General features: G+C 44.6%; 1 protein-coding gene across 1 annotated transcript; it reads right to left on the bottom strand.

The window, feature by feature from the left end:
- Positions 1-736: 736 nt before the first annotated feature.
- On the bottom strand, positions 737-16,873 carry FAM71F1 (family with sequence similarity 71 member F1). The gene is made up of 7 exons (XM_008063604.1): positions 16,525-16,873; positions 14,619-14,803; positions 13,194-13,446; positions 8,084-8,205; positions 4,947-4,990; positions 1,464-1,625; positions 737-750 (listed from the first exon to the last, which is right to left on the bottom strand). Exons 1-7 carry the CDS (start codon positions 16,771-16,773, stop codon positions 737-739), a joined length of 1,029 nt encoding a protein of 342 aa, XP_008061795.1. The 5' UTR covers positions 16,774-16,873.
- Between the last annotated feature and the right edge of the window lie 1,479 nt (positions 16,874-18,352).

Raw genomic sequence — 18,352 nt, 5'->3', positions numbered from 1 at the left:
TATACCCTTTCTTACTACCTCCTGTAAGAACCTTTCCTCAGCTCAAACCCAAACCTCTATTCTAAATACCAGGGCTGGGCTAGCAAGTCCAAGTTAGGGAACCTTTAAAGAAGAAGGAATCCAGCTTGAATCAGAAGAGAGGAACTAGCAAGAAAAGCTGACAAAAAGCAAAACTGAAGGAGTCTGGCCTCATATTTGTCTAGAGTGGTCTGAGTAGAGAAGAAAACACATTGCTTTCTTGGGTTTATGGTTTTACTTCCAAGTTTTAAATTAGATAAATAGAAGCTTGGTGAGGCATCTGTCGGGGATGTTTTTCTGTTCTTGCCCTCTTCATCTTCTCTGCCAAGTCTCTTCCGTTTCCTTCTGTTATGCTTCTCTCGTGTCTCTCCTCTTCTCTGGCTTTCTCCCACCTCCTTCCTCCTCACCTCCTTTTGGCTCTCTTCCACTTCCCCTCTGGCCCTGCTTCCCTTTCACTCTTCTCCTCTTGGTCCAGGCTGTTCTGAGAACACATCTTCCCCTGCCCGCTTTAGCGGTGGCGTAAAGGGGGGCGGTGTGCTGAGGTGTGGTGGCGAGGACAAGAGTTACCAGCTGGAATGAACGAAGGCTATGCTGTCCCCATGGATGACTGAGTTCTCCCTTAGTTACAGTTTCCGCCTCCCCTCCATCCTGATGTAAGAAGCTGAACACTGCAGAGTGCTGTTGGAGAGGACTGCATAGCCTTCCCAGGGCGAGGTGGTCAAATCAAGTTTCCTGGAAATGCAGGAGAGAAAAGTGACCAACAGGAAATAAATGATCTAACAAGCTCTTTTGTGAGCATAGAGATACTTACGTTAATTTTTAAAAATTGTTGGCTATTCATAACAGTTATCTTATATGGGGGTTGGCTTATTAATAATATTTTACTTTAGGAAACATAAATTACCCCTGCCTTCTTTAGAAATCTGTCTCTGGTCAGACAGAGGCACATAGCTTCACAAATGTCTGTTCAATGAATGAGTGGACGGATGCATGAGTCTTGAGCATGGAAAGAGAAGGCTAGGATCCCAGGGAAGTCTGACCCCACTCCAGTCCTCCTCACCTGCTCCCCCCCTCACCCCAAGTAGCAAGAAGGCTTGTCAGGAGCTGTAGAGAAGAGGGAACTCCCTAGAGAAGGCCCCTCACACCTCCCACACAACAAGCAGCTCAAACTGTAGCGACCGTGTTCATTTTCATCTCTGTCCCCCCCAGTGCCATTTGTGGGAACTCTGGGGGCCCCTGGAGGTCCCACACTGCAGGGTTTTCTCAGCCCAGTTGGAGGCAGAGAATGTCAGGGCAGGAAAAGAAGTTTGAGGTCGCTGTGACCTGCATCCCCTCATCCCCACTCCACAGCTTTCTGAAATCACCCTGAGGATCCCAGGACTTGACCCCACCGTGAGGCTGAATTCCAGGGCAATGTCCTGATGGCATCCATCCCGTCACTGTACCTATGGGTGGGGCCAGCTGTGGCCTGGTGGAGGCTGCCAGAGTGCTGAGGAGTGAGAGGGGCTGTGGCCCGGACGGGTTCTCTCTTTCCCACTCTCCGTTCATGAACGAATCCCTCCAGTGGAGGTCACGGGTGCAAGGGATGCTATCTTCACAGGGTGTCTCTTTCTCTAAACCAAGAAAAGGAATGCATTGGTTTGTATTCTGGTCCACAGAGCACTCAGGTTACAACCAACATGTGCCAACCACGGTTCAAACAATTACATGTATTCATGCTCCTTTAATCACCACAAATCTGTGAGGTCAGTACTGCCAACATCCCCATTTTAGGGATGAGGAATCTGAGGCCTACAGAGGGCAAGTTACCAACGGTCACAAAATGAGGCAGCAGAGGCAAAGTCCAAAGCTAGGCAGCCCAGATCCAGAGCCCATGCTCATACTACTACATAAGAGAACAAGACAGTGCCGATACAAGGAGAGACGATAGGTTAACTGAGTGAATTTCCCCAGGAGGCTCAGCTAGTTGAACTGGCAATGGCTTTGAACCCAGAAGGCCTTAAGCCAGAACCTGTTCTTGGTCCATTTGGCCCTGGCTCCTCAGGGTGGCCTGCAGCCCGGCAGCTTTGGCATCACCTGAGAGTGAGTTACAAAGGAAAATCTCAAGTCCATTCAGACCTAAGAAATTTGAATCTGCATTTTTTTCTTCAGATTGGAAAATATAGTTTATTTAGAAAGTAAATTGGAGAGAGAGAGAGAGAGAGAGAGAGAGAGAGAGAAATAGGGGATTTACCTCCCCAAGGGAGGGGAGGGGGCCAAAATCAGGAAACATGGCCTGGCCACAAATCTGCATTTTAACCAGATCCATAGGGGACTATTTACACATTCAAGTTTGGGAAGCACTGTAGTAATAGGCCATACCACCTGCTGGTGGGGAGTTGAAAGATTCAGCCACACAGGTAAGCTTTGGGCCTCTGGTTTTCTGTCATTCTCTCTTTATTCACCTAAAAGTTCCAAGAGGCTGGGGTGTAACTGTCCTTCCAAATTGAGAGGGTGTGCTCTCTGGCCCAATGAGAAAAGAGGACCCAGAAGCCATCCTGGGATGGTTCACTGAAATCGGCCTAGGACCACTGAGGTCATTGTGGCTCCCCTGATGCCAGATATCCTGTTACCCTGAAACTCTAGCTCTCTCAAGTTCCAGAAGTATATTTGAAATATTCTTGTTTCTGTTTTCCTCAATGCTAATCTCATGGGGTATGTTTTGAGTGAGTGTATTTATGTGTATGTATGTGTGTGTTTATGTGTAAAAAGAGGAATAAGTCACCATTGTGTCATCAGTCGCATAACATGAGAATGCATCCCAAGACCTGGAGATTTAGACATTTCAGAGCAGGGGCTGTGAGCCAGCAGCCTGCAGGCTGAATGTGGTCTGCAGATATGCTGTGTTTGCCCACTAAAGGTTGGCCTATACTGGGCTTTGAGCTTTTATGGGAAGGGGGGTATGCTATGTATGCCCAGATTTTTTGCTCCTCTTGAAAAATGAGAGTATCTGGTCTGGGATCCAGCATGGCAACAATTAATTGAAGGCTTAATTGAAAACTTCACTTTCTCATTACCACTGTCCCCACCACTCCCTACTATCTCCTTAATGCTGAAACCAAGTGTCCGCTGCCAGTGATTGTTTTACTTCTCATAGAATTTCTTATACCATTTTTTTCTCATACCATTTCTTATATCCATGTCACCCAGACCTTTACCCATTTATGCCACCTGCAGACATATGAATTCATAATCCCTGCTTTATTTTATTTTGTTTTTTAAATTTAATTTAATTTTTATTTTAAAGATGTGGGGTCCAACTCAGTATTAGGAATACAAGTGGTCAGCATACAGGTAAAGTTTAGGCCTCCTTTTGACCCCCACTTTGCCTGATTTGAGATCGGGTGCCCTTATTGATGTGATGTGCCCCACCCCCCACCTCTGGAAGAGTCCTGCTACTGCCAATCCTTTCCTTATAATCTTATGGTACATGTTCAGGGTCAGCTTATGAGTGAGAACATGTGGTACTCAGTTCTTTGTTTCTGTGATAGATCACTGAATATTATAGTTTCTAAATGCATCCAAGTTGCTGTGAAGTCCATATGGTTGTCCTTTATGAATGCATAATATTCCATCATGTATATACAGATGTACTAGTTCATAATCTCTGGTTTAAATGAAAGCTTAGATAAAAGTGATCCCTTGGGGTCCACAGTCTCCTCTAAATTTCTAGATATATTGTGATCTCTGGTTGCCTCCTGAGCCAATGTGAAAAAAATAACTTATTTTTATTTATATATAATAAATATAAATAATTTACTTTATATAAATAATTTATATTTATTAAATAGACAAATATTTATTGAACTCCCACTGTGTTCCCAGCCCTGTGCTTGCCACTTGTGGATAATTGAGAGGCATGAAAACAACTTAGCACTCATTAAACAAATATGCCTTGAGCTTATGAAACAATGAGAGAGTGATGTAAGAGAGGTCATGACCAAGGAAGGATTAGTCTGGGCAGAATGGTGTGGTGAAGGATAGAACTGAGAGGAATAGGGAGAATTTACAGTGGGGCATCAGGGGAAAGGGAACAGAGGGAGTGAAGCAGGTGTGAGAGCATAGTTAAGGCTTGCTAGGGTAGAAACTTGAGCTGGAGAAGATATCCAGGCTGAGGACTCATGTTAGATCAGGTGAGGTGGGTGAGACAGAGAAGATTTATGCAGGACCATGCGTGCCTAACTGAGCGGGTTTGGGGTGAACTGGAACCTGGAAATAGGGAACTGGCTGCTGTTTCCAAAATGAGCCATGCTCCCTCATACACACTCTGTCTCTTCTTCTTCCTGCAATGCCCTGCCTCATTGGCTCCAGCCAGCTCACTGTACTCATATCCTATGACAGCTCAGAAGCCATGCCTCCCGGGTCAGATCCCTGGAAGGAGTCAGGAACCCCCTTCTTTGTGTTCCTTTGGCACCCCAGGCATGAGCTTTGAATGCTGCTGGAAGGAGAGGTTTTGTAATTTGGGAATTTCTCCATCTGACTCCACCCCAATATAAATTCCTTGAAGGGGGAGTGGCAGTTTTCTACTGGTGACCCCAAAGCCTGCCACTGTGATTGGTATATACAAACTGCTCAGTGCATGTTTTTAAATGAATAAATGACTGAATGAGTGGAGGATTGCTGCGGGCTGGGAGGAGAAGGGTTGGGCCAGGGTGGGGTCTGTGAGGATAGAAATGAAGTGAAGAATAGAAGAAATGTTGCAAAGACATACCAGTGACATGGTACCAAATTGACCATGGTGGTCAAAGAGGCCAGAAGAATTCAAACCAAGGCATGGAAGGACAGTGACAATCCTGATAGCACCGGGAAAGTCTGAATGGAAGCTGGAGGGGATCTTATTCTTACAGCCACTGAGCAGAAAGCTATCCGAGGCACGTGCCCATGCCCACCTTTACCTGAGCTGTGCTTGTTGGTCTCCGCCTTTTTGCTGCTCCTGAAACACCAGCCATTTCAGGATCAAGGAAATGAAAGTCAAAAGGAAAGGAAAAGAAAAGGAAAAGAACATCAAACTCGTATTTCAGATCTTGTTTCAAAGCTCCTGATGCAAAAGCTTTGGAGACAGATATAAATATGAAAAAGGCTAGCCATGACTATAATGGATGGATGTGACGTATCTTAAAGTTCCAGGAGAAAAAAAATAGGGAAAGGGGTGGTGGACCCGGTTGGAGATGGGGGAGAAGAGCCCACACTGCTGACTTTGCTGAGGAGGAGCGTGGGTGAAGCCATCTGTTCAGTCCTGCTACTCAGCCATTGATTTTACTTAGTTCTTTATTTATGTTTTGAGTCAGAGTCTCACTCTGTTGCCCAGGCTGGCATGCAGTGTCATGCTCACGTCCACCACAGCCTCGACCTGGCATGCAGTGTCACGCTCACGTCCACCACAGCCTCGACCTGCTGGGCTTAGGTGATCCTTCTACCTCAGCCTTTCAGGTAGCTGGAAACACAGGCATGTACTACCACACCTGGCTTATTTTTTTTATTTATTGTAGAGACGAGGTCTTGCCAAGTTGCCCCAGCTGGTCTCGAACCCACGGGCTCAGACAATCCTCTCACCTTGGCCTCCCAAAGTGCTGGGATTACAGGCGTGAGCTACCACGCCCAGCCTCGGCCATTTATTTTATTTGCTGTTAAGTTGCACGGTGTTGTCAATGTACAAAAACAGAATAACCACAAAAATCAGACTAGAACCTACTTGAATGAGGAGAAAAATCATTACTCAGGGTGGCATGCTGGGAAGCCAAAAAGGAACTAAATGTCTGTATAAAGGAATACCTGAGCTAACAGTGAAGTGAAAATGAATTGTTCCCTCCTGCCCCTTCCTTGCATCCCTCTGATCCATTTGGTACGTGACAGCCCAGGCAGACGAGGTTGCCAGGGCTCCACAGCTGGTTTCCCCACATCCCTTCTTCCTCCCTCCACATGAAGTGTCAGGCAACAGCCAGCACGACCTTTTCAAAATGTAAATTGGATCACGTCACTTCCCTATTTAAAATGCTGCAGAGGCTCCCATGACACAAGAAGTCAAGACTCCTTCGCTTGACTGGCTCAGCCTGTGCTCATTTCTCCTTATTCCTTTCTACCACTCTAACTTCACCAAGCTTCTTCCTCTGGGGGAAGCCTCCGGCTTGCACCTGTTGTTCCCCTAACCTGTTTGGACCTTCTAAATCCTTTATCTGTCTCATGCCTAGTTCAACTTCAGGTCTTGCCTCTTCTGACCTTCTGGAAATATTAAAGGCTGTCTGGGTCAGAAGTGCCAGTTGACCCTCAGTAAGCCATCCTCCCTTCTCCCTCAGGGACAGAGCACCTCATTTTGTACTGGGCACATGGCTATGCAGAATGGAGAATGCATTTCTCAGCCTCCCTTGCAGCTGCATGGCCAGGTGGCTGAGTAGTGGCCAATGAGATATTATTAAACAAACAGAAGCTGTTCTTTAAATCACAACTTAAACATTAGTGATGTGATGTTTTGAGACATCCAAAAAGTTGCTTCAAAATATCATGATGAGTCCAGCACCTTCTAGCTCAGCATTGTGACATTTTTTCCAGAAGCTTCCTAGTTACAGCTCTCTATATGCTACGTGGAGTGATAATCTTCATTCTTTGCACCAAGCAACAGGTAATGTCTTTTTCTTGCATTAATACTTTTCTCCCACCAGCCTAAGACGCAGTTAATAATGCAGGTAATATTTATTGAAAGCTTACTTCTATTGCTCTAAGTCTGCTGAGGAGCATGCTTTATGAACTCATTTGATCCTGACAATACCTGAATGAAGATAGTACTATGATCATTTTCATTTTACAAATCTGAAAACGAAAGCACAGAAAAGTTAAGCAACTTGCTCAAGGGCACAGAGTAGCAACTTGGACCTAGGTCTATGTGAGCTCTTTTTTTTTTTTTTTTGAGTTGGAGTCTCACTCTGTCACCCAGGCTGGAGTGCAGTGGCATGCCCACAGTCACCGCAGTCTCGACCTGTGGGACTCAGGCAATCCTTCCGCCTCAGCCTTCCAAGTAACTGGAACCACAGGTGCACGCCACCATGCCCGGCTCGTTTTTTGATTTATTGTAGAGTTGAGGTCTCGCCAAGTTGCCCAGGCTAGTCTTGAATCCCTGGGCTCGGGCAATCCTCTAGCCTTTGCCTCCCAAATTGCTGAGATTATAGACATGTGCCACCATGCCTGGCCTATGTGAGTGCTTAACCACCATAGTAAATTGCTTTTTCCAAGTTCTGCAGTTTTCAGTGAATTGCCAACCCTCAGAAACAAAGGTGATTTGTTCTGCCTCTGAGCTGCTGGTCCAACTGGTTCCTGTTGTGACAAAAATTTCCTTCTCTCTGGTGCCTCATTTTCTCCCCGGTGACATTTACTAATTTATTTCTCTTGTCCTTTTTTCAGTAAATCACATGCACTAGGATCCTGGATCCTACTTTATCTGAGACTGGGTACTCTGGCTGTGGCACCCGCTAGTGTAAGTGCTCTCAACTCCTGTTTCTCTTATACCAACCAGTCTTGGGATCAATACTAAGTCATCTGTATACACCGAGACACTTCCTCAGGCATGGAGAAGATAGGTCTAAGCCATGGAGCATTCCAGAACAGACTACATATTTAGAAAATGACCAAAGATACTCCACATAGTCCAAGCAGAGACCAGGTGAGTAGTCAGTAAGTAGACAATAGTTTGCACACGTTTTAGTTACTTCTTTATAAGACTAGGAACTGCATAAGAAATTAGGTTTTGCTTTCTACTGGCGTTACTTATTCTTATTGAAGAGTTGCTATTCACTTTTTATACAATTCCTCCTCTGGAGTCAAGCTTACCATGCTTACTGTGCAGAGAAGGTGAACAAGGCTGAGATTACTAGGAAATGGTTGTCCTGAGTTAAAGATAAAGAGTGGAGTGTGGCAGTATTTCATACACCCACCCCTGTGTTCCTTAACCAAGGTATTTGGTTTCTGGACCTCAGGGCCCAGGCCATCCACGCTGCGGGAAGAAATGTCAGGGACTGGTCTGATTTAAGTCTTGTACCTGGGCTGGTGCTGCTGGTGTAAGTCGGCAAGAATCTGAGACAGGACTTCACTTTCCTCCTTGGCTACTAGCTGAATAAGGCTCTCGCTGGGTTGGGAGGCTGGAAGTTTCTTCTGTACTAACTACATGGAGGAAAAAAAAAAGGTGAAACCAGGTGGTTAAGGCCCTGGGGTCTCTGCATTTTCCTAACATCATGGTCTGGACTCTAAAGTGTTGAAAGTCAAACTCTTCCATAGTTCAGCCCACCAGCTGCTCACAGAGGCAATTCTGAGGCTACACCTGTTTACTTACACCCCATGTATTGGTATAAAATACCCCTCGGCGCCTTAAGGGTAATATATATATGTGTATATATACATATATATATTTTTTTGAGTTGGAGTCTCACTCTGTCACCCAGGATGGAGTACAATAGCACACTTGCAGCTTACTGCAGCCTCGACCTCCTGGATTCACACAGTTCTTCTGCCTCAGCCTCCCAAAGGTACTCACCACCACGCCTAGCTAATATTTTTTATTTTTTATAGAGATGAAGTCTCATTATATTGCCTAGCCTGGTCTTGAACTCCTGGGCTTAAGCAATCCTCCAGCCTCAGCCTTCCAAAGTGTTGGGATTACAGACATGAGCCACTACCCCCAGTCAAGGGTAACATCTTCATTGCATACTTTTAACATAATTTAGTAGATAACCTATTCCTATTAATGTATGTAACATACTTTATAAATAACCTATCTGTATACACTTTAATAAAGTTTATGCTACTTGGTTTTATACGTAAATGGAGAAGAATCATATATTTGCTATAAGAATTTAATGAATATTAAACAATTAATTTCTCTTTAAAAATTCTGTATTGAGCTGCTTTTTACACCTGGTTAAAATTATTTTTTCTTGTTACTGTGGTATTCCAAAGATGCTCCATTTGTACATGTGGCACATATCTGTTCATTCATTCAGTATTTATTGAATACCAACTATATGCCAGGTAGTAGAGATACAGCAGTGAAGAAGACAGATGAAAATCCTTGCCTTCAGGGAGTTTACATTGTGGCTTATAAAGTCAGGCTTACATTCATCATGCTCAAAGGCTTGAGGCAAGAAGACCCAGGCAGCTTCACTGGTGAATTTTATCAAATATTTAAAGAATATTAAATATTCTTTATATTAGTCGTAAACAATTAGTCGTAAACTTTCAGAAAATAGAAGGGGGAACACTTAGTCGTAAACTCTTTCAGAAAATAGAAGGGGGAACACTTCTCAACTCCTTCATTGAAACTAGTATTAGCTTGATACCAAAGCCTAATTATCATAAAGATATCACGAGAAAATTACATGAAAACATCTCTCATAGATGCAAAATTCCTTAACAAAATGCTAGCAAACAGAATCCAGTAACATATAAAAAGGATTAAAGCTGCCATGACCAAGTGGAAGTTATTGTAGGAGCACAATTAACATGAAAAAAAAAATCAATTCATGTGCCATACTACTCATATATTAACAGAACAAAGGACAAAGCACAAGATCATCTTAATAGGTGCAGAAAAGCATTTAACAAAATCTAATACCCACCCATGATTTTTTAAAAAGCCTTTCAGTAAACTAGGAATGAAGGGAAATTCCTCAACCTGATAAAGGACATCTACTACTATTCCATAATTAGCATCATACTTAATAGTGAAAGACTGAACTTTTTTTCCCTTAGATTAGGAACAAGGCAAGGATGTATGCTTTTGCCTTTTAAACATTGTACTGGAAATTCTAGTTAATGCGATATAAAGTGATAAACAAACAAATCCAGATTGAAAATGAAGAAGTGAAAGTGTCCTTATTTGCAGATGACAAGATGTATATATATATATATTTATAGAAAATCCAGGACTCGATGATTGGGCATGGTGGCTCATGCCTGTAATCCCAGTACTTTGGGAGGCTGAAGTGAAAGAACTGCTTGAGCCCAGGAGTTCAAGATCAGCCTGGGCAACAAAGCACGACCCTATCTCTACAAAAAAATAAACAATTAGCCAGATGTGGTAGTATGTGCCTGTAGTCCTAGTCCTAGTCTCTAAAAAAACAAACACAAAACCACAATTCCAGTCAACAATAGCATCATCAACAACATACTTACAAATATATTTAACAAAGAAGTACAGAATTTGTTTACTGAAAACTACTAAACATAGCTAAGAGAGAGGAAAGAAGATTGATATAAATAGAAAGACATTCCATAACCATGTATTGGAAAACTCAATATTGTCAAAATGGCACTTCTCCCGAAAATGATGTATAAATTCTTTTTTTTTTTTTGAGTTAGAGTCTCACTCTGTTGCGCAGAATGGAATGCAGTGGCACACTCCCGGCCACCGCAGCCTTGACCTGCTGGGCTCCGGCGATCCCTCTGCCTCAGCCCTCCAAGTAGCTGGAACTACAGGTGTGCACTACCACACCTGGCTAATTTTTGCTTTATTGTAGAGATGAGGTCTTGCCAATTTGCCCGGGTGGGTCTCAAACCCATGGGCTCAGGCAATTCACTCGCATTGGCCTCCCAAAGTGCTGGGACTACAGGCTGAGCCACCTAGCCTAGCCTATGATGTATAAATTCAACCGTGCTTATCAAAATTCTAGCAGGCTTTTGTTTTTGTAGAAATTAATAAACTGATCCCAAAACTTTTATGAAAATGCAAGAGATCTAGAATAGCCAACATAATTTGAAAAAGAATAAAAGTGAAAGACTTATACTATTCATTTTCAAAACTTAACATAAAGTTACATTAGTCAAGACACTGTAGTATTGGCACAAGAAGAGGCATATAGATCAACAGAACATAATTGAGACTCCAGAAATAAATTATTACATTTATGATCAATTGATTTTTGACAAAAATGCCAAGACAATTCAAAGGCAGAAAGGATAGTCTTTTCAACAGTACTGGGTTAATTACATATGCACATGCAAAAAAATCAAAAAATTACTTAGACACTTCATTTCACACATAATTATTAACTCAAAATAGATTATAGGCCTAAAAGTAAGAGTTAAATCTATAAAACTTCTAGATGAAAACATAGGATCACATCTTTGTGACTTTGATTTGAACAAAGAGTTCTTAGATATGCAGCAAAAATCTGATCCAGTAAATAAAAGGTTGATAAATTGCACTTCATCAAGATTTAACACTTTGGGAGGCCAAGGTGAGAGAGTTGCCTGAGTCTGGGGGTTCGAAACCAGCCTTGGCAACTTGGCGAGCCCTCATCTCTACAATATATCACAAAATTAGCTGGCGCATGCCTGTAGTTCCAGTTACTTGGAAGGCTGAGGAGGAAGGATCGCTTGAGCCCAACGGGTCGAGGCTGCAGTGGCTGTGAGCATGCCACTGTACTCCAGCCTGGGCCACAGAGTGAGAGACTACAACTAAAAAAAAGAAAGAAAAAAAAAAAGGTTTAAAATCCTCAAAATACATCATTAGGAAAATGAAAGACAATTCATAGACTCGGAGAAAAACATTTGCAAATTAGATATCTAATAAAGGACTTGTATCCAGAATAGACAAAGAATTCTTACAACACAATAAGAGGATAAAATCCAATTTTAAAATGGGCAAAAGATGTGAATAGGCATATCACCAAAGAGGATATATGAACAACAAATAAGCTCATGAAAAGTTGGTCAACATCAGTAGTCATTAGGAAAACCCAAATTAAAATCATTACACACTTGCTAGAATGGTTATAACAAAAAAGATAAACAATACCAGTGTTGTGAGGATATGGAGAAGCTGAAACCCTCATGTATCACTGGTAAGAATGTGACATGGCGCGGCTACTTCAGAAAACAATTTACCAGTTTTATTAAAAGTTAACATAAACTTACCATATAACCTAGTAATTTCAATCCTTGGAGTCTATCCAAGACACGTGAAAACATATCTACAAAAACCTGTATACAAGGGGGAATTTTAAAAAGGCCAGAGTTTATTTATTAAAAATTGCATATTTATTCTTACATGTTTAAATTTCAGTCACCTTCAAAGTAATCTCCATTTGATGCAATACACCTGTTGATACACTTTTTCCACTGCTCAAAACAGTTTCTGAACTTGTGCATTTTCATGCCGAGTATGTCTTTTGTGGTCTTTTTGTTTCATCTCCTCCGCATTGGCAAAACATTTCCCTTTGCAGACTTTTTTTAAATCCAGGGACACAAAAAAATGTCACTAAGGGCAAGATTCAGGGAATAGGAAAGGTAGGGCACCAGGGCCATGCTGTTTTTGGTCAAAAACTGCTGAACACTCAGCGAGGTGTGGGCAGATGCACTCATAAGCCACCCACCATGAAACAGGAAGATGCATTGCATCTCCAAAAAGAAATGCACTGAAGCTAAACACAGCCTCTCATAACAACACTAGCTGGTCCACTGTTGCTAATGGGTTCTTAGAACACTTACCTAGCAGGGGAAGCCTGTATTACAAGGAGCCTGCCCTCTAAAAAATAATTCCATTTTTTTTGGTCCCTCCCGTACAAATGTTCATAGCAGTATTATTCATAATAGCTCCAAACTGAAAACAATCCAAATACCCATCAACTGTTGAATGGATAAACAAAATGTGGTATATCTATAGAATGGGATACTATTCAGCAATGAAAAGGAATGAACTACTGATCACCTGTGACCCAGGCCTGGAGTTGGCCCCATGCTACAGTAAGTATGAACGTGAAGAAACATGATGTGAAGTGAAACAAGTCAGACACAAAAGGACAAATGCTGTATAATCCCACTTTTATGAAATGTCTAAGAAGGATGCGTTTATACAAACCCAGAACAGATCAGTGGTGGACTAGAACTAGGAGTAGAAACAGGGGCTGATTGTAAATGGATGAAGGAATTTTCTAGGGTGATGGAAATGTACTGAGACTGGATTGTGGTGACAACTGCACAACTCTATCACCTACCAGAAGTGTTGAATACTTACAATGGGTAAATCCTACAGTTGTCAATGATGGCTCAGTATAGCTGTTTAGAAATGGCCTAAGGCTGAGCTCCCCTTCACTGAGTGTTCACAGACATCTAGTCGCAGCCTTCGCTGAAGGTTGGCAATGGTGCTTACTCACCTTAGCGTCTCCTGAGGGGCTGCAGTAGTCCGTGGGTACCAGGCAGTGAGTGACAAGAATCCTAGGGTCTTTTGTGGTGATGGACAAACCCTTCTGCAGAATTTCAACCAGTTGGATCCAGAAGTGGAAGACAGTCTCAGGATGGTCGGAGTGGAGCTTTAGGTAATAGATCTTTTCAGTGATTGTCCTCAGTCGCAGGATGCGTTGAAGGCGGTCACAGACCTGGAGCTCCACAAACTTCAATGGGAGGATCCTGAAGCCACCAGGGAAGACACACAGTGACAACCCCATTGCTTCTAATCCAGGCTTATCTTCATTAAAATTAGGAGTGTCTCCTTTGGGACTAAGGCTTTTGCGGGGAGGAGAGAGAGTGCTTAGCACAGTGGTACTCGAACCTTGAGGAGAACAGGTATACCTGGGGAGCTGGTTTAAGATGCAGTCACCTGAAGACACTCCCAAAGATTCAAAATGGGGAGCTGTGGGGTGTGGCCCTGGAATCTGCTTTAAACATCCACCCACCATCCTGCCATGATTCTTAGGCCAGTGTTCCCTGACTCTGCTTGAGAGAGACAGCCTAGAAGTAAGGTGGCTGCAGTCATAGGGTTTTATCATTTCTTCTTGGTAGCACCAAGGGACCTGGGCGGCTGTCCAACTTGTCCGTTCATTGACCCTAATGCCTCAGTTACTTTTCCCAAAGGAGCTGAGATGCAAGGAGCTGACTTGGGATCTAAAGTTAGTCAACTGGAACTGGGCGGTACTTGCTATGCGTATAAGAAAAATGTCTTGGAGAGGTGTGTCACTAAGAAAGCATGGAGAGAGAGAGGGTTTTCCTTGGCTTCTGGGAATAGCCAGAGATACTTGAGATACCCTACAGGTCCCTTGAAGAGGCTCAGACATCAAAAAGGGCTGTTTCATCCCAGACAAGCATGATGTCACTGTATGTTACAATTCTAAATAAGACTCAGTCCCATTTATTTTACCAACAGGAGAACTGAGGTGCAGCAAACGACTTGTGACTCACAAATGGAGTTGAGTTAGTTGCATACCAAGGACTAGAAAGAACCTCCCTCCTCCAACAGTGCCCCTCTGCCAGACCTCGCTGCCTCCTTGCCCCTTGGGCAACTGCCAGGAGATTGCCTAAGAATTCAGTGGGGTGAGTGTAGTGAGAAGGAGAGTGTGACCTCAGTCCTGTCTGTGTGACACCTCCCTTTATCTCACTTGGCCTCTGTCCTTCCAGTGCACCCTCTGTCTGGGATTACTGTTGTCTAAAAAAACTTCTGGGCATGGTGGCTCACACCTGTAATCTCAGCACTTTGGGAGACTGAGGCGGGAGGATTGCTTGAGGTCAGGAGCCGGAGACCAACCTGAGCAACTTTGGGTCTACCTTCAGCTCGCTTGTCTTTTGCCCCTATCTGCGTTGCTCACCTCTTCAGGAAGATGCTGGGAGCTGTGGATGGTCTGTTCCACGTCTGGCTTTGCCCCTGGTGCCACTTGACGCTGGCCATGAGGATGATGTTGGGAAGGGGCAGGCAGGGCACAGAGGAGGTCACCCCGAGGGCCGTGGTGTCTGAGGCTTTGTGGATGTCTAGCCAATTCCTGCCCCTTTTGACCTGCAACACAGCCCCCAGGCACGGCCTGAGCATTTGGCAAGAGCAGCAGTATGTTTTAGCCCAAGGCTTTGCAATCTCGGCACTACTAAGTGTTGGGCTAGATATTCTTTGTTGGGGGGAGGGGAATGTCCTGCATGTTGTAGAATGTTTTGCAGCATGCTTGGCCTCTACCCACTAGACACTAGCAACAACCCTCCCCTCCAGGTGGTGACAACAAAAGATGTCTCCAGACATTGTTAAATGTCCCCTGACGGTGGGGGCCAAAAATCATAGCTTGTTGAGAACCTGTCTTAACCTGTATTGGTTAACAACTGTAATAGTATTTAAACAGCCTACTATTAATACATGCCCTCAAGAACTCTAACTTGGAGTTCCCTGGCACAGATCATGTTTCTGTGAATCCTTCCTGGATGTTTCCTGGCCTTTCTTTGAAAAATGTGTCCTCTGGGCCCTCCTCTGAGAGGCCCTGTTATCTCCTGCACCTTCTCTGAACAGGAAGGTCCCTTCCAAGTCCATGGTTCTGTTGATTCTAGGTTCCTTTTTTTTTTTTTTGAGTTGGAGTCTCACTCTGTCACCCAGGCTAGAGTGCAGTGGCCGCTCCCGGCCACCGCAGCCTCGACCTGCTGGGCTCCGGCGATCCTTTCGCCTCAGCCTTCCATGTAGCTGGAACTACAGGCGCGCGCTACTACGCCCAGCTAGTTTTTGACTTATTGTAGAGATGAGGTCTCGCCAAGTTGCCCAGGCGGGTCTCGAACCCGCGGGCTCAGGCAATCCACTCGCCTCGGCCTCCCAAAGCACTGGGATTACAGGCTGAGCCACCGAGCCTGGCCTCTTTTTTTTCTTTTTCTTTTTTCAGGTCAAAGTCTCACTCTGTTGCCCAGACTGGAGTACAGTGGCAAGCTCACAGCAACCACAGCCTGCTGGGCTTAGGCAATCCTTCTGTCTCAGCCTTCCAAGTAGCTGGAATGACAGGCATGCGCCAACATGCCCAGCTAATTTTTTGATTAATTGTAGAGACTATGTCTCTACAATTTGACCAGGCTAGTCTCAAACCCCCGAACTCAGGCAATCCTCTTGCCTTGGTCTCCCAAAGTGCTGGGATTACAGGTGTGAGCCACCATACCCAGCTTGATTCTAGATTCTTTTGATGCTAGCTTCCGTCTGGCCTGAGGAGAGCCCAGGCAGGAAACAAAAATGCACTGAGTGACTAATAGCCTGGTACTTTGCTCTCTGTATTTGCATTTGATCCTCAGGTCAATCCACCCCTTTCATACGAGAGGACGCAGACTGGGGTGCACAGGTTACTTGCACAGTGTCACCTCCCAAGGAGAAAGCAAAGGGCTGGAATCCAGCCCAGGTCTCTCTGAGGCCTCAGACCCTGTTCTTTTTATCAATGAGCATTTTTTGTTCTTAACTCTTAAAGGGCATCTCTTTTCATGGCCTCTGTGTTTATCTCCTTTGGGTGACAGCTTGGGAGCATGAATAAACTGGAGGATTCAGAAATTGTCTGACCTTTCTCCCCAAGTGACAACGGTCTGCAGGCAAAGCCCTGCCAGGGGCTCTGTAAAACCCCAGTCATGGGGGTGACTTTGCATTCTGGGCCTCTGTGGGCTTGGAACTTGCTCCATTCTCACTCTAGCCCCAGGGATGGACTCCCTGTCACATCTTCAGGACAAGTTGACAACAACCTAAAAGTGCTATTCCTAGCCACCCAAGAGTACCTGGACAAAGTTGCTTTCAAACACCACTGAGTCAGGAAACAGGTTGAACTCTGGAGAATGGACCTTCTGGCAGAGCAGCCCCTCCACCACACCCAGGCCCACTCCAGGGTTGGGCTCCCCATCCACAGGCAAGAGGCCCCGGAATGCTTTCCAGGCATTCGGGGAAGAGAAGGTTGGATAAGATCTTGTGACTTTGACTGTCTTCTTCCATTTCCACCAAGTCTTTCTGTGGGGAACTGATGACAACATTTCTACACATACTCAGGGCCCTTCTGCACATTTGTCCTGGGATCTCTCTCCTCCCTCCTGGCCTTGGGCAGCTGGCCAAGCCCTGGGACCACCAGTCAGCTCACAATGATGAATGGATGACATCATGAAAACCCAGGGCAGGCCTGCAGGAAAGGGAAGGGCAGAGGAGCCTCCCTTTCCTTCCAAGAGCTTTTGTGACTTAATTATTTCCTGACCTTCCCAGCCCTTCTTGGATATGGCTCTCCTAGCACTTGCTGAGAAAGCAGTGAGCCAGGCAGGAAGCAAGGGCTGTCGGGAAGCTCCTTCCATGGCTAAAATGCCCTTCCTGCCTCTAGTCTCCCCTTACTGTGAATGCAGCCTATCCCTAAGCAACTTTAAGGGCTGCTTGTCCACTGAGAACCAGCTTTCCGAAGCTTTTCATGACGTGTCCTCCCCACACCACGGTGAATCAGCGGTAGCCCTTTCTGGTTATGGAAGCAGTCTCAGGGCGGTCGTCGACGCCTGCTTTGTGCAGGCTGCTTACTTCCAGGGACTGATTTCCCTTAGGAGGTCAAGCTGAAGGAGCTGGAGATGTAATTAGTTTATTACCCAGAGGCTGGCTTTGAGAGGGGGCTAGCTGGGAGGAAAAGAGCCCCGAAGAGCAGCAGCCCTGCCCGATCAACAAGAGAGAGACTGTGTCCCTCCCCTCCAAGCCAGAGGGGAAAAAAAAGCCCCAACTTTGCTGCAGCCAGGTCAGGAGCAAAGAACCAAGCAGGCTGGCCACTATTCAAGGCCATTTCCAGGAGACACTGGATTCTCATTCGGAAAAAATTCCAGAATGCATTACATAACATATCAGTTGCATATCAAGGTCAAATGCAACTAATTTAGAAAGAGTTTGACAGCCATTATGTACAAAGGTCAAGCATGGAGGTTGACTTCTGTATTTCATTATAAAGTCAGGGAGGGGCCTAACAGGCCAGGAGGCTCTTGCTGTCTGGGTCATCAGCCCTCCCACCTGGGCATTTATTTAGATCACACTCCTGCTCAAGCACCTGCTACAGCTCCCCGGTCAGGAAAGCAACTTTTGAACTCAATTTTTTGTCTTTACAAAAAATAAAAAAGAAAGAAGGAAATAAATGCTAGGTGCAGTGGCTCATGCCTGTAATCCCACTTTGGGAGATTGAGGTGGGAGAGTCACTTGAGGACTGGAGTTCAGGACCAGCCTGGCCAACATAGCAAGGCCTTGTCTCTAAAAACAAACAAACAAGCAAACAGAAAATTCACTTTCCTCATTTTCTTTTGTTTATCAAGTAGGAAGAATATCCTTATGGTCACACTCTCTAAGGATGGGGTCAGAGACCCCATCCTGTGGTTTGCATTTCTCTGGAAACAGCCTGGAAACACATGGTTTAAAAGCACTGGTAATTAATAGACTGGTGTATTGTTTTCACAAAGTTTAAACACAGCAATAAAGCTTATCGGTTTAGATATATGGCTTGGATATGTTTGGCCAATGAGATATCCAAAAGCCGACTGGGAAGATGACTTTTTCTCTCTTCTACGCAGGTCTGTTAAGCCTATTTCTATGATGTTCATC

Source organism: Carlito syrichta, unplaced genomic scaffold (genome assembly GCF_000164805.1).
Source record: "Carlito syrichta isolate Samal-C Ts95f unplaced genomic scaffold, Tarsius_syrichta-2.0.1 Scaffold306949, whole genome shotgun sequence".
Taxonomy (NCBI): Eukaryota; Metazoa; Chordata; class Mammalia; order Primates; family Tarsiidae; genus Carlito; species Carlito syrichta.
This window is presented reverse-complemented; position numbering and strand designations above follow the sequence as displayed.

Coding starts and splice junctions, on each gene's coding strand:
- FAM71F1 (XM_008063604.1), bottom strand. CDS start 16,773: ATGTTGTCATCAGTTCCCCACAGAAAGACTTGGTGGAAATGGAAGAAG. Junction 14,804..16,524: donor TTGAAAGCAACTTTGTCCAG/GTACTCTTGGGT, acceptor GCTGTGTTGCAG/GTCAAAAGGGGCAGGAATTG. Junction 4,991..8,083: donor CACCAGCAGCACCAGCCCAG/GTACAAGACTTA, acceptor CTGGTGTTTCAG/GAGCAGCAAAAAGGCGGAGA.